This window comes from Dictyostelium purpureum (assembly GCF_000190715.1).
Source record: "Dictyostelium purpureum unplaced genomic scaffold DICPUscaffold_18, whole genome shotgun sequence".
Classification (NCBI taxonomy): Eukaryota; Evosea; class Eumycetozoa; order Dictyosteliales; family Dictyosteliaceae; genus Dictyostelium; species Dictyostelium purpureum.
Window position 1 is genome coordinate 1 of NW_003519355.1, and position 14,897 is coordinate 14,897.

A 14,897-nucleotide genomic window follows, 5' to 3' on the forward strand; every position below is an offset into this window, starting at 1 on the left:
GTATATATTTTTTTATTTATAAATTTATTTCTTCTTATGATTATTACCAGTAACTTCATAGATATATTTATTTTTTAATGTTTAACCCACATTGTAAAAATACATTATCTAAATTATTAGGAACATTTTTATAACAAAGAGATATTTTTATAAATTGGGAGGGAATGTATCTTTTTATATTTAAAGATAAAGATTGTTTACATTTATAATTATTTTAATAAAAAAAAAAACAATGTTAATAAAAAATTAAGAAAAGAAATTAAATAGATAAAATAAATATTTTTCAAATAAATATACTGTGCCACATATTCAGTTATTTTAGTTTAAACCTAAAATAGAAATCAAAATTTTATTTGAATTAAAAGAGAATAGTAGGTCGAAAATTAAATATATATCAAAAAAAATAGAAAAAAATTAAATAAAAAAAAAAAATAAAAAATAATATTTTTTAAAAAACTTTTAATTTTTTTTTTTTTTTTTACCTCACATTTCATATAATATGGGTAAATCATTATATTTATTTAAGTTTCTTATATTAGGAGATGCCTCAGTAGGAAAGAGCTGTCTTTTACATAGATTTACAGATAATAGATGTAGGTATAAACTATTATAACAAAAGTTAAAAAAACACATTATACTAATTAAAACTGCAGTTAAAAGTCAATCGAGTCATACAATAGGTGTAGATTTTGCATCAAGGATTATTGATATTCAAGGTAGAGCAGTTAAATTACAAATTTGGGATACTGCAGGCCAAGAAAGATTTAGATCGGTTACAAGGTATATATTTATTTAAATAAATGATGATGATGATGATGATGATGATGATGATGATGATGATGATGATGATGATGGTGATGATTTGTTTTGTTTATGATTAGATCGATTATTAATATTTCCTAAACTATTTTATTATTAATAGATCATACTATCGTGGATCATCAGGTGTAGTATTAGTATATGATGTTTCAAGCAGGGAAAGTTATAATCATATTAATAATTGGTTATCAGATGCCAGAGCATTGGCAAGCAAAGATGTTACAATTATTTTAGTAGGAAATAAAGCAGATTTATCAGAAGAAAGAGAAGTTTCATTTTTGGAAGCATCAAGATTAGCTCAAGAGAATGATCTTTTATTTATGGAGGCAAGTGCATTATCGGGTGATGGTGTCGAAGAATTATTTTTAAAATGTGCTCGTTCAATTATTACAAAAATAGATAATGGTGATGTTAATCTTGAACAATTAGGTGTTCAAATTAGTGAAGGAGATCTTTCAAAAAGAGGGAATAACAGTGGTGGTGATAGTAATAAGTCATGTTGCGGTTAAAATATATATTTAAATAAATAAGTAATAACTACAGATATAAAAATATAAAAAAAAAAATTCGAAAAAATCAAAAATCAAAAAATCATCGTCATTCAGTATATTCAAGGTTAAAAAGAATAAATCTTAAAATGGATTTTTATTAAAAAAAATAATAAAAATAAAATTAAATATGTAAATATAAGACAGGTAAAAATTATTTTTTTTTTTTTTTTTTTTGTTTTTTTTATTATGTTTAAATATTTTAATATTAAAACATAATGCATACAGAACATTTAATTAAAGATCAGATCTAATAATAGTTTAAACTTATTTTATTTTATTTTAAATTATAATAATAATTAAAAAAAAAAAAGATTTTTTTTATTTTTTATATATTTTTAAAATTTTTTTTATTTTTTATTTATTTTTAATTTTTTTATTTTTTATTTTTTATTTTAAAATACACCAATTTGTTCAAACTCAAGCTTGCAGAGGTGCAAAAACACTTAAATAAAAATATATATATAAATAGAAATAAAAGAAGAAAATGGGGAATTCAATAAAAAAAGCATCCAATATGAATGAATTTAAAACCGAAGTTTATAATACGAACAATAAAATAAATAGTAAGAATTTTCTGAAAAAAGAAACAAATATATACATAACATTAACAATCGATGTCCCCGAAACAGAGATCGTCACCGAAACAATATTATGGAAATTTTTAGTAAAGGTTTTAATATTGGTGGTATGTAATTAATACATGTTATTTATCGCTCTTTTGCCAAAGTGCTCTATATTAATATTTTACTTTTTTATTTTTTATATTTATTAGTATAATAAAACTAACGAAGGAAACTACAAAAATGAACAACCATTTATAAAAACTAAATTAAGTTTTGGGGAATTTTATAAATTTTTAGAGTCAATACATAATTATATAGATTTAGAAAATAAAAGATTAAGTAATTCAAATAATAATAGTAGTAGTAATAATAATACGACAACATCAGCATCATCAGCAACCACAGCTTTAAATGCATTATATAGTTCACAGGATAATGGGGACGACGATAAATTATGCCCTATTTGTTTAGATAATGAAGCAACTAGTATTGGTGACTGTGCTCATGCTTTTTGTACCTTTTGTATTAAAGAATGGAGAGAAAAAAGCAATAGTTGTCCATTATGCAGAAGTGAAAATACCTCAAACGACAAATCAGATTTTTTATTAATAGAAGAAAGAAGTGATGATAATAATGACTCATTATTAGAATTTATAAAATCAACTTTATACTTTATAAAAAAATAAAATAATAATATTTTTTATATAAATAACAATAACAATACAAGCAATAGTAATAATAATAATAATAATAGTTTACTATTACTAATAATTAAAAATAGCCTCTTAGGTTATACAAATTATATTTAAAATAGATACTATAAATAGTAATATATATTTTAAACAAATAAAATAAACTAATGATTTATAATATATGTATATCATATATTATTTATAATTGTACCATATATTTTAGTAAATTGTAAATTCATTTTTATTTAATTATTTATTTTTTTATATTTTAGTTTTTTTTTACTATTAATATAAAATAAAAAAATAAAGTTTTTAATATAAACAAAGAAAATGTTAATTAATATATTATTTTTAAAATTTAAAATTTTTTTATTTTTTTTTTTTAAAATTTTTTTTTTTAAAAAACCGATGTTTTCATTTTTCGTTTCATTTTAAAAATAATTATTTGTTTAAATTAAATTAATGGATAATAGTAATAATAATAATAATAATGGTGAAGATGTTAGTGAAGCATTTGAAACTTTTTTCAAAGCTATCCAAATTTCAGACCCAAATAATATTGTAAATTATTTTTTAAAAAATTTTTGTACAGACGAACAAACTACAAGTGATAATATTAATAGATTTATATTTGTATTAAAAATCAAATCAAAACAAATCAAACTAAATATTTCAAATAATGAAAATAAAGAAGTTTTAAAATCAGATATTGAATTATTTAAAAAATCATTAATTATCTTAGGAACTGTAAATTTTAAATAATATTGTTATTTCTTTATCTTGAAAACAATTCTAATTATTAATTATATTAGTTATCTAGATATGTTAAATATAGCAGTTCATTTTCAATTTATTTATCAGACATTATCGAAAACTTATTATTACCACACTTTATTGACGAATCAAGTGATGACGATACCAAAATGCAAGTTTTAAGCTCATATACATCATTATTACAATGCTACGAAGATACTATCGAATCTTATTCTTTACAGTTTATTGAATATCTCCAAAAATCATTCGATATTAATAAAGAAGGTCTTTCAAATGCATCAATTAAAACAATCATTGATTTTATTGTTATCTTAATGCAAGCCTCCCCATTATTAGTAATCAAAAATAATAAAATTATTGAATCATTAATTAAAATTTATTGGTAAGTATTATATTTATATTTAATAATAATAATAAATTATAAATTAACAAAATATTTTAAAAACAGTTCAATTAAAGATGAAAATTTATACGAAGATTTAACTCAAGTTTTAGGTCAATATTTCCAATTATATTTGCCATACAAGTCATCAAAAAATGAAGAGGATGACGATGAAGATACTGATGACGATGAGGATGATTTTGAATCAGATGGTAATGGCAATAGTAATAACAATAAAGTTTCAGAAATGAATTTAGAAAATGAAATTTCAATTTCACTTTTAGAAAATCTTTCAAAATTATTATTTGACAATATAAATAAAGAATCATCAACTATATTTTTAGGTATTTTATGTGGCTACACTTCAATTTATATTAAAGATAAATCATTATGTAATAATATTTTTAGCTCATATTTAGAAATGTATGTATTAGTTTATAAGTTTTACATTCAAATATACCAAAAAAAATATTAATATTTTATACTTTATTATTTAGATTAAAAAAAGATAATATTTGCAATAGAGAAAATAGAAAAATTACAGTTAACATTATTGATAGTTTAAGAATTGGGGTTTCAAATGCAGCAATTAGAGAATCAAATCAATTACAAGAAACATTAATAAATATATTCAAAGTTTTATTAGATTGCATTGGTGATATTAAAGAATATGTTAAAAACAATTTGAACAAGGGATCTCAAGCATTTTTCCAACGTAGTAGAAGCTCAATAATTTTAAACTTAATGGCTATTATCAGAGTAGTTAACGATTTCTTTGAATTTTCAGAAGAGTTTTTAATTTATGCCCCAGTTTTAGCCGATCCATTAATATTTTCAGAATTTATAACTTCATTAACAAGAAATATTGACTCAATCTCAAACACTATAGCTACCACCATCAGCGAAGAAGAAAAGCAAAGCTTAATATCAAAAAGACAAACCAAGATTAGTTTACTTTTAGAAAATTACTTGCCAAAAATTTTAAATCCATTACTAAGCGAAATAGTTAAACCAATTCAAAAATATAAATCAATGACAATACATGTTATCAAGGCAATTGGCAACATTGCACAATCAACAAAAGAATTTTACCAACCATTTTTAGATACCACCGTAGAAAGACTATGTCAGTTTGTTGCAAAGAATTGGAAATCGATTTCAAGATATGCTCCATCTATTATTACAACTCTTGATAAAGTTTTAAAGCTTTTCACCATTAGCTCACTTTATAAACCAATTTATTTAAATAGCATCATTCAACAAGTTTATCTTAAAATTTTAAATAACTCAAACTCGATTCAATTAGATAATGGAGACGATGATGATAAAGACGATGATGAAGAGGATGACCAACAAGATAAAGATACCGATGTAATTTCAAAGATTGTATTTAAAGTTTTAACAAGCTTAACAGAAACCCTTCCAATAATTAAAAATTGTTTACAGGTAGATCCAAACTCTACCAATATTACAAAAGATTTATATAAATATTTAATTGGTCAAATTGGTACTGAAGAGGTTATATTTGATGCAGATCGTTATATTCGTTTAGCTCAGTTAGATCTCTTAACAGAACTTTATACCCATTTTTCAAATAATTTACAATTCGATATTCCCCAACACGAATCAATTTCATTTAAACATATTTTCAATGAATTGGGTCAAATTCAAATAGCATTGGAACTTGGTGAAGAAGAATTAGATAAAAATCAAAAGAGTCAAAGAAAAGAAATTTGTTTAAACACCTTCAAATCTATAGTTTTATCAAATCCTCAATTTAATAAAGAAAATTTAGTCGAATTATTAAAAGAATTTATAAATAATACAAAATCAAATCAAAATGATATAGATAAACATCAAATTAAAAAAGATTTATTAAATTATTTGCAAACTATTAATAAATAAATATTAAAAAAAAAAACTATTAAAATTAAATAAAATATAAAATATTAATTTTTTTATTTATTTATTTATTCATTTATTACCCAACAATCTCACGTTTAGGATACCATAGTAACAAATAAAAAATAATAAAAAATAAATAATAAATTATAAATAATAATTAATAAAATAATATTAACTAATAGCAATAGTAAAGTCAATATTTAAAAAATAAAGCCAAATTAATATAATTATATTAATATACAAAATTAAAAATAAATTTAATTTTATTTTAAAGATTTAGTTTTATTTTTTCTATTTTTTAAAAAAACCTTTGATATATAGTTTTTTTTTTAAAATTTAATATTTTATTTGTTTATAACTATTTTATTAATTTTTTTTAAAAAGGAATATAAAGATATTAAAATAGAATAAAAATTGTAATGATAACTTCTTATTTCAATTTTAACTTTGAAGAATTAAATAAATTATAATGTAATATGAATTTTATCTTTTCGAGAATTTATAATAAATTAATAGTGGGGCTAACTACTTTAACTACCACTTGTAGTACCATTTTAAGCTCTATTTAAAGCACCATTTGAAGAACAATTTGAAGAGCTATTTTAAAGACCATTTGGAAGACCATTTGAAGCACAACTTTAAGCGCTATTACTGGAACCACTATATTGAACGATATTCGAAACACCACTTGGAGCACCATATGAGGCGATACTTGAACCACCTAACCACCACTTGAAGAACCACTTAAAACACCATTTGAAGCGATACTTGAGCCACCGAACCACCACTATGAAGAACCACTTAAAACACCATTTGAACCACCATTTGAAGCACTATTTGAACCACCATTTGAAAAGCTTTTTCAACTACCATTTAATATCAACTTGGATTTTCAACACGTTTGGGAGAACTGCCGATGCTGCTTTTAATTTAATGAACCTAATTATTTATAAATAAATTATTAATATATGTTAAAATTAATTTTTAAAAAGAATATTATTTTACATACCATTTCTGTCTATAAATTATTGATTAGCTGGGCTAATACCGAAATTTAATAGACCAATGTCATTACATATTAATTATTTATCCATAACTACTGATTATGGTTTTGAACGCAATGAGCCATAATGTTTAGCATGGTGAGATAATAAAATTTCTCTACTATTTTGAATTGAACTTGGAATTATTTCAATTATTGAGCTTCTTTCAGATTCTACTGATGAAATTATTGTAATTTGAGATTTCAATAATTCAGAAGCAGCAAGTAAAGTCAAATGATCACCCCATGTACCATTTCTTGACATACGGTTGCAATATCTATTCCAATCATTAGTATTTGCAAATTGGGATAATTTTGCACCATTATTGAGGGTGAAATTTTTATTGTCTCTGAGCCATGCAACAATGGCTCTTCTAATTTCGGCACCATGATTCAAGTCACCGAAAATTTGGTCAGATAAAGCATGCATCTGACAATTTCCATCGCCTGGAATATCCCTACTGTTCTCCAAATTGTAGAGATCCAAACGATCATATAAACGTGTTAAAGCTGCATAGTCTTCTACAGCTGAGTTGATGCCCATTGGTTCACAATATTGACCTTGACCATCAATAATATGTGAATTTACATCTGGAGTTGATTGTTGTTGTGTTTGTGGTTTTGATTGTTGTTGTTGCTGTTGTTGTTGTTGTTGTTGTTGTTGGTGGTGTTGTTGATGATGTTGTTGATGATTTTGATGTTGATGTTGATGTTGTGATGGTGATGGTGATGGTGATTCTGATTCTGGTTCTAGTTCTTGTTGTAGTTTTTCATATTCATCCATAGCCCTAAATAGTTTTTTATAATCGGGCATTGATGAAGTGTGTTTTGATTGTGGTTGTTGTGATTGTGATTGTGATGATTGTGGTGGTTTTTGTTGTTGTTGAGGTGATTGTGGTTGTGAATGTTGTTGTAATTGTTGTTGTTGAGATGATTGTGGTGGATTTGGTTGTTGTTGTTGTTGTGGCTCCTGTGGTGGGTTATTAATTTTATGATATGCTTCGTAGTAATCATCATCATAAAAATAGTCATTGCATTTATCGCTCTCGTAGTAATTATCTTCATATTTGTGGTTGTTTCTTCTGATTTTTTTAATAAAAAAAAATAAAATGAAAAAAATGATACAAATTAAAAAATATAAAACATAATTAATCATTTTTCTATTTTTTTATATATTATTTATCTACAAATAAAATAAAAACAAAAAATAAATAAAAATAAATAAAAAAAAAAGTTAATAGGGTATAAAAATAATAAATGATAAATTTTGATAACTTACAAAGAATAAATTTTTTTTTAGGTTTTTTTTTTTTATAAAATAAAATATAAATATTTATAAAAATAACAAATAATATTGATGTGTGAATTTGAGTTTGATGAATGCAAAAAAATAAACTTGATTTGAATGTAAAAGATTGTGTTTTTGAAAGCTATTATTTTTAAAAAAAGAAAAAAAAAAAAATTTTAATGCTATTAAATTTTTTTTTAAATTCAAAAATGAAAATTTTTTTTAAAATTAAAAATAAAAATTAATTTTATTAAAAATTTCCACAATTAGAAAAATTGCAATCGGAATTTTATAAAAATGTAAAATCGTTTAAATTATAATAATCATTTTTAAAAAAAAATTTATTATAATAATCAACCACACACTTTTTCTTTTACATTTAACACTTTGTTTAATTTTTTTATAATAAAATTTAACAACTAATTTAAGCAATATGTTTGAAATCTCTATGTATTATTTCAAGAATCGTTTAGATTTCATTTCTTTTTGTGGCAGAGTTTGAATTTTTACTTTTTTCTTTTATAGTATTTCGTTTTTTTTTTTTTTAATTTGCTTTTTTATTTTATAGTATTACGTTTTTAATTTTTTTATTATAATATTCCGCGCCTTTAATAAATTTTAATAATAGAAATTATAATTTTTTTATATATAAAATAATTTATAATCTACACTAATTTCACTTTTCACATAAATCTTTATTAACTACCATTTAAAAATGAATTATTTATTAATTTTTTTTCATTTTATTTATTATCATCAGTTTTTCATAGGTTTATTTTATAAATAAATATTTTTCCAACTACAACAATAACAATAGTAATAACAATAGCAAGATCATATTCATACAACACTCTAACCCACAAAATTCAACACCAAACCCTCAATCCCCACCACACAAAGTTAAATACCCCATCACATCATTAACCACAATCTCAAAAAATTTCGTTTATCTTCCTTTCAAAGTTTGGATTTAATAGATTTAACAAAACCAGAGTTTTTTTTTTTTTTTAAATAATAAATAAATAAATAAATAAATAATAAATAAATAAATAAATAAATAAATAAATAAATAAATAAATAAATAAAAATTTTAATTTAAAAATAATCCTTTTATTTATTATTGATTTCTTTTTTTTTTTTATAAAGTTGGTTTAAAGTGAAAACAATTAAACTAAATGTTTTTGCGGTAGCTGTAAATTTGAATAAATACATTGGTGATTTATGTTCATATAAAACCCGCCAATGATTGAACCTAAACCTAAACCTGCACCCAATCCACAATAAATACCTGAAAAAATACCTTAATATGTTGTTTCATACCCTTTTGGTGACATTTGATTTGATAACTCTACACCAGCACCCCTATTTTTTATTTAATAAAATAAATTATTATGTACTACCAACCTACTGGTGATTTAAATGTTTCTTTTTTTGCCATCTTTCCCCATTCTGATAGTAATTTTTCAGAATTTTCTTTTGAAAATGATCTAGTTAATGATCTTTTAATAACAAAGGCATTTTTTTTATTTCTTAATACCTAAATTATTTTATTTTATTTTATTTATTATTTATTTATAAAAAAAATTAAAAAAATTAAAAAAAAAAAAAAAAAAAAAAAAAAAAAATTTTAAAAATTAAATATTTTTTTATTATTTCATGATTAAATTTCAAACATTCAAAGAGTTTCTTAAAAGGGAAATGAAAAGAAATAATTATTTTCATTTAACTGAAAATTGGGAAGACATAAGTATAAAACTAGAAATCAATTGATTATTTAGCTTTTTATGAACAACACAGATTTATAACTACAATAATCTCGATTACATGTAAAAACAATCCATATTATTTGGATTTTCAAATAATCAAAAAACCAAATAAAAAAATAAATTAAATTAAATTAAATTAAATAAATAAAAATAATTTAAATTAAATAAATAAAAATAAATTTGAATTTAATATATGGAGTTTTAATATTTATTTATATTTATATGGAGTGTTGTATTTAAAAAAAATACCCACATCAACTTGCTATTTTTAACAATGATACTCCGTATTTATTATTTTTTAATATTTGTTTTTTTTATTTATTTATTTATTTATTTATTTTTATATGTTTATTTTTAATTAATTATTTCTTGTTTTTTTTTTAGAATATATTATTTTGTTTATTTTAAAAAATTATTTATACTTTATATATCGACAATAAAATTTTTACATTTAACATTATTTATGATTTTATTCTTTTCTGAAAAAATCAAATTAGAAAAAGGAAATGGAAGTAACAAAATTTATTAATCAAATAAAAAAAAATAAAAGATTGTTAGATCCAAATAATAAAGAAATAAAAGAACTAAACAAAGAAAATATTCAAGATAACATTAAAAATCTAGAAGAAGAGATAAATAATGAAGAAATAAAAGAACTAAACAAAGAAAATATTGACGATAGCATTGAAGATAAAGAACGAGAAATCATAAAAAATCAAGAAATACTCTCAGCTTTACTAAGTAAGCAATAATAAAAAAAAAAATATAAAAAAAAATTATTTATTTATTTTTATAATCAATATTTAGGAAATGTTGAACCATTTGATTCAAATGATCCCGATAATGTATTAAATAACACCTCAAAAGAAATAAGAACTCAAGGCGTTGACGAATGCTCTTTTTATAGTGTCTCGGAATCAATATTTGAAATGCTTCCCATTAAATGTTTTAAAATATGTCTTATTTTAATAATATTAGCATATTATAAACATCATTTTTGTATTAACAAAAACTTCACTATTAACAAAACTTTATATCTACACAAGGTTTCATATGTAGCCACAAAACTATTTGGTTTAAAATCCAAAGTTCTTCATGAAGATACTCAAAATCAAATAGAAGAGGTTATTAAAGCTCTAGTAGAAAAGAAAAAAATTTCTTTTTCTATGGAGCTACCTAAAAGAATGTGGCTTACATTCGAAAAAAATAGCAAAGGTAAAATGGAAGAAGAAAATAATAAAGAAAGTAGTGAAATAGTTGAAGAGACATCCAGACATTCAATGAATGTCACTGGATACAACAACAATAGAAAAAGCTTCATTATAAAAAATTATTGGGGGGAGGATAAATTCGTTTATCTTCCTTTTGATATTTTAGAGAGGAAGTTAACAAAACCAATCTTTATTTTTTTTTATAAATAATAAGAAAACAACAAAATCCCTAAATAATTTAAAATAACAATCATATAATAATACTTTAAAAAAAACCAACTTTTTAACTGCTTTTTCTTCCAATCATTCTAAAATAATTTTAAAAAGCAGAATCAAATAATAATACTTTTTATCACTCATTTATAATAAAAATATCAAATATATATCAAAAAAAAATGTTCTAAAAACATTCCCACAAAAAAAAAAAACAATAATAATAAAAATATCACAAATGGTAAAAACCCCAAATAAACAGATGATCAAGAACAACAACCAAAATTTATAGAGGAACCACTATGCCATGGAAAACATAAAACTTTTGAGCCAACATCTCAACTTACAATGGAAAAGTTTAGAAATCATCAATTTACCAAATCAAAACAGATCCAATAAAAAAGAAATCACAAAGCTAATAAAAAAGAACATCAGCAACAGAGGAAAAAAAGAAAAAAAAAATTAAAATTAAAAAACAAAAATAAAAAAACCAAAATGAATTAAAATTAAATAAATAAAAGTGGTGTTAACCTTTGCTCCATAGATGAATTAAATTCAACTTATTATACTGAGGAAATAAATTAAGCAGGTGATATTATAATCTTTCAAAGTAGTGCGGTTAAATATATTATAAGGAAATGGATATGATTTATTTTATAAGGATTATTTTTTTTTTTGAAGATCAAAAGAAATTTTAAAAAAAAAAATGAAAATCATGGGAACTATGAAGTGGATTTTATTTATAACATGGTGTTCCAAAATAAAAAAATATCGGGATTTTTTTTTTTATCTTTATATGAAATATTTATATAGGGCGATTATAAATAAAAGAAATAAATATAAACATATATTTTAATTAAATAAAACATTTTTTTTTTTTATGAAATTTTATTCATTATTTTTTTATTTTTGTTTAAGTTTACCAATTTTGTGTTTTAAAGACATCGTCCCAGTGAAATATATTAAAAAAATAATGGGTTAGAAATAATAATTAAAAAAAAAAAAAAATTCAAAAATAAAATTATTTTTTTTTTAATAATTTTTTTTATTATTTTTTTATTTTTTATTTTTTTATTTTTTAAGAAAGATATCTATCTTAAAGAAATACCTTATTTTTCATTTTTTATTTTTTTTTTTTAATAATTACTTATTACCTGTATTTTTTTTTTGTTATTATCTATATTTTTGCAACTTTAAAAAAGAAATCGTTAAATAGATTTTTTTTTTTTTTTTACAAAAATTTTAATTTTTTTATTTTTTTTAAAATAACTCAACCAACGAAAATAGAAATAAAAACAACTCTATTAATAAAAAGATAAATAAAAAAAAAAACAAATTTATAAAATAATAAAATAATTAATTAATAAATTAATAAAACAATAAAAATAAATAATAAAATTATAAAATAAAATGATAAAATTTAAAAATATATCGAAATATTTTAAAATAAAATTTAGGAAAGCCCTTGTATGGTTTGTTGGATATTTAGATCAAAATTACTTTTTTAGATTTCACTTGTTATACTTTGTTACATTATCACTAGTAGGCGCATTAATAATATTTCTCATAGAGATTAAATCAAAAGTATCATTCATCGATTGTTTATATATTTCAGCATCTGCAATTACTACCACTGGTTTGGTATCAGTTGATATTTCGCAATGGTCAAATGCTGCATTATTTGTTGTTATGGTATGGGTTCAGTTAGGTTCCACTGTATTGTTAACATTACCAATAGTTTTATTACGAAGATACTTTATTAGAAACTCTTATAACAATCCAAAGAGTTTGGGTGACAGTAGCAACACCTCATCTTTGAAAGAAAGCCATAGCACTCCAAATCTCTTATCTTCTTTTATAGATCCATTCCATACAATGACTGAAAGCTTACACTTGGATCAACCTTTAGAATTCAGTGATGATGATGACGAAGAAAACGAAGATAATAGTGACCATAGTAAAGGGGACGAAGAAAATCAATATGAAGATGACCACAGTGATAATCCAAAGTACCAACACGATGACGAAATTGGTGCCCACCATGAAGATGACATAGAAATTGGTGGTGTTTTAACAATGGATACTCCAATAGGTATTGACGATCATTCCGATGAAGAGTCTCACCACGATTATAAAACCCCAATAATGAAATCCAAAACCAGTCCAAATACTTTAACAACAGTCAATACTTCAAGCTCATCATCATCATCAATAAAAACAAACAACACAAATAATAACAATAATACCAATAACGATAACAACAACAACAACAATAATAACAATAACTCCAATAACAATAATGGGAACACCAACAGCATTGTTATTAACAAGAGTTCACCAAAGGTTGTTTCAACAACTCATGTTCATAGTTATGTCGATAATATGGAATATAGATCATTAGGAAAACTATTAGTAATTATCCCATTATACATTGTTGTAATTTATTTTATCGCTTTCTTTTCATTAGCTATTTATATTCAAGCCAATAGCAATTCACAAGAAATTATGAAAAAAAACAATGTCAATGGCTGGTGGTGGACTTTGTTCCATGTTATCTCTGCATTCAACAATGCTGGTCTTGGTTTGTTCCCCGATAGTCTTATTCAAGTTAATCATAAATATTTCATTTTATTAGTATTATCCACTTTAATTATTGTAGGTAATACATTGTTCCCATTTTTCCTTAGAGGTATACTAAGAATAATTTCAAAGGTAATATTATTTTTTAATATATTAAATTTTTGCGCAAATATTAATATTAGTTTCTTTTTTTATTAGTTTACAAAAGATCCAGATCCATACAATAATTTATTAGATAATCCTAGATCAATCTTTACTCATCTTTTCCCATACAAAGAAACCATTAAATTGTTTTTAGTATGGATTATTTTCAATGTTTCTCAAATTTCATTGATGGCTCTATTCGATACCAACGATATTGCATTCACTAATATGAATGCTGGTGAAACATTATTAAATTATTATTTCTCTTCAATTGTAATTATAAAAAATAACAATATAGACAATATTCAAATATTAACTTTTTTTTTTTATATATATAGAGCACAAGAACATGTGGATTTAATTCAATCGATATTTCATTATTATCAGAATCAGTATTATTATTATTTTTAGGTTTAATGTTTGTTTCAAGTTATCCATTTATTATTTCTCTTAGATCATCTGCTGTTAATAATAAATATTCAAATCAAAGAGATGTTATGAAAGATATTTTAATTAGAGATATTTTCATTCCATATGTTTGTATATTATCAATTGCAATTTTTGAAAATCAATTGTTAGAAAGTGGTAGAGCATCAGTCTTCCAATTAATCTTTGAAATTGTTAGTGCTTTTGGTAATGTTGGTTTAACTATGAGCCCAGGAGGCCACGCAATTTCAACTCTCTTAAGACCAATTTCAAAACTCATAGTCGTCATAACAATGTTAGCTGGCAGACATAGAAACTTACCAGAGTCAATTGATCAATCTATTAATCCTGCTACATTAAAAAAGAACTCTATAATTTCCAAAATCATCACAAGATATAAAAGAAGAAAATTATAAAAGAAAAAATTATCCCTGTCGAAAAAAATATATTTTTTTTTTTACCAACATGCTATATTAATAAACTAAAAGCTCATATAAATAAATAAATTAACAAATATATAATATTTAATATATGTATGTAA

The 14,897-nt window shown here is 22.3% G+C and overlaps 6 protein-coding genes across 6 annotated transcripts; 5 read left to right on the plus strand and 1 right to left on the minus strand.

Moving 5' to 3' along the window:
• Window positions 1–499: 499 nt before the first annotated feature.
• DICPUDRAFT_26958 (uncharacterized protein) lies at window positions 500–1,328 on the plus strand (the record flags this gene model as incomplete). Its single annotated transcript, XM_003283996.1, has 3 exons — window positions 500–593; window positions 654–780; window positions 923–1,328. The coding sequence occupies 3 exons, from the start codon at window positions 500–502 to the stop codon at window positions 1,326–1,328; spliced, it is 627 nt and encodes a 208-aa protein (XP_003284044.1).
• Window positions 1,329–1,854: 526 nt separating this feature from the next.
• On the plus strand, window positions 1,855–2,619 carry DICPUDRAFT_26932 (uncharacterized protein; the record flags this gene model as incomplete). Its single annotated transcript, XM_003283997.1, has 2 exons — window positions 1,855–2,055; window positions 2,143–2,619. 2 exons carry the CDS (start codon window positions 1,855–1,857, stop codon window positions 2,617–2,619), a joined length of 678 nt encoding a protein of 225 aa, XP_003284045.1.
• Window positions 2,620–3,123: 504 nt separating this feature from the next.
• DICPUDRAFT_16141 (uncharacterized protein) lies at window positions 3,124–5,659 on the plus strand (the record flags this gene model as incomplete). Its single annotated transcript, XM_003283998.1, has 4 exons — window positions 3,124–3,372; window positions 3,438–3,781; window positions 3,848–4,204; window positions 4,279–5,659. Coding segments are annotated over 4 exons (2,331 nt in total), but the record flags the coding sequence as incomplete, so codon positions are not given.
• A 1,130-nt stretch (window positions 5,660–6,789) lies between these two features.
• Window positions 6,790–9,454, minus strand: DICPUDRAFT_75027 (uncharacterized protein; the record flags this gene model as incomplete). Its single annotated transcript, XM_003284026.1, has 4 exons — window positions 6,790–7,810; window positions 8,591–8,622; window positions 9,337–9,378; window positions 9,425–9,454. 4 exons carry the CDS (start codon window positions 9,452–9,454, stop codon window positions 6,790–6,792), a joined length of 1,125 nt encoding a protein of 374 aa, XP_003284074.1.
• A 1,578-nt stretch (window positions 9,455–11,032) lies between these two features.
• Window positions 11,033–11,746, plus strand: DICPUDRAFT_93595 (uncharacterized protein). Its single transcript, XM_003283999.1, has one exon. The coding sequence runs from the start codon at window positions 11,514–11,516 to the stop codon at window positions 11,670–11,672; it is 159 nt and encodes a 52-aa protein (XP_003284047.1). The 5' UTR covers window positions 11,033–11,513; the 3' UTR covers window positions 11,673–11,746.
• Window positions 11,747–12,616: 870 nt separating this feature from the next.
• Window positions 12,617–14,772, plus strand: DICPUDRAFT_75029 (uncharacterized protein; the record flags this gene model as incomplete). Its single annotated transcript, XM_003284000.1, has 3 exons — window positions 12,617–13,918; window positions 13,985–14,203; window positions 14,269–14,772. 3 exons carry the CDS (start codon window positions 12,617–12,619, stop codon window positions 14,770–14,772), a joined length of 2,025 nt encoding a protein of 674 aa, XP_003284048.1.
• Between the last annotated feature and the right edge of the window lie 125 nt (window positions 14,773–14,897).

Excerpts from the sequence above, each read along its gene's own strand:
- DICPUDRAFT_93595 (XM_003283999.1), top strand. The coding sequence starts at position 11,514 with ATGGAAAACATAAAACTTTTGAGCCAACATCTCAACTTACAATGGAAA.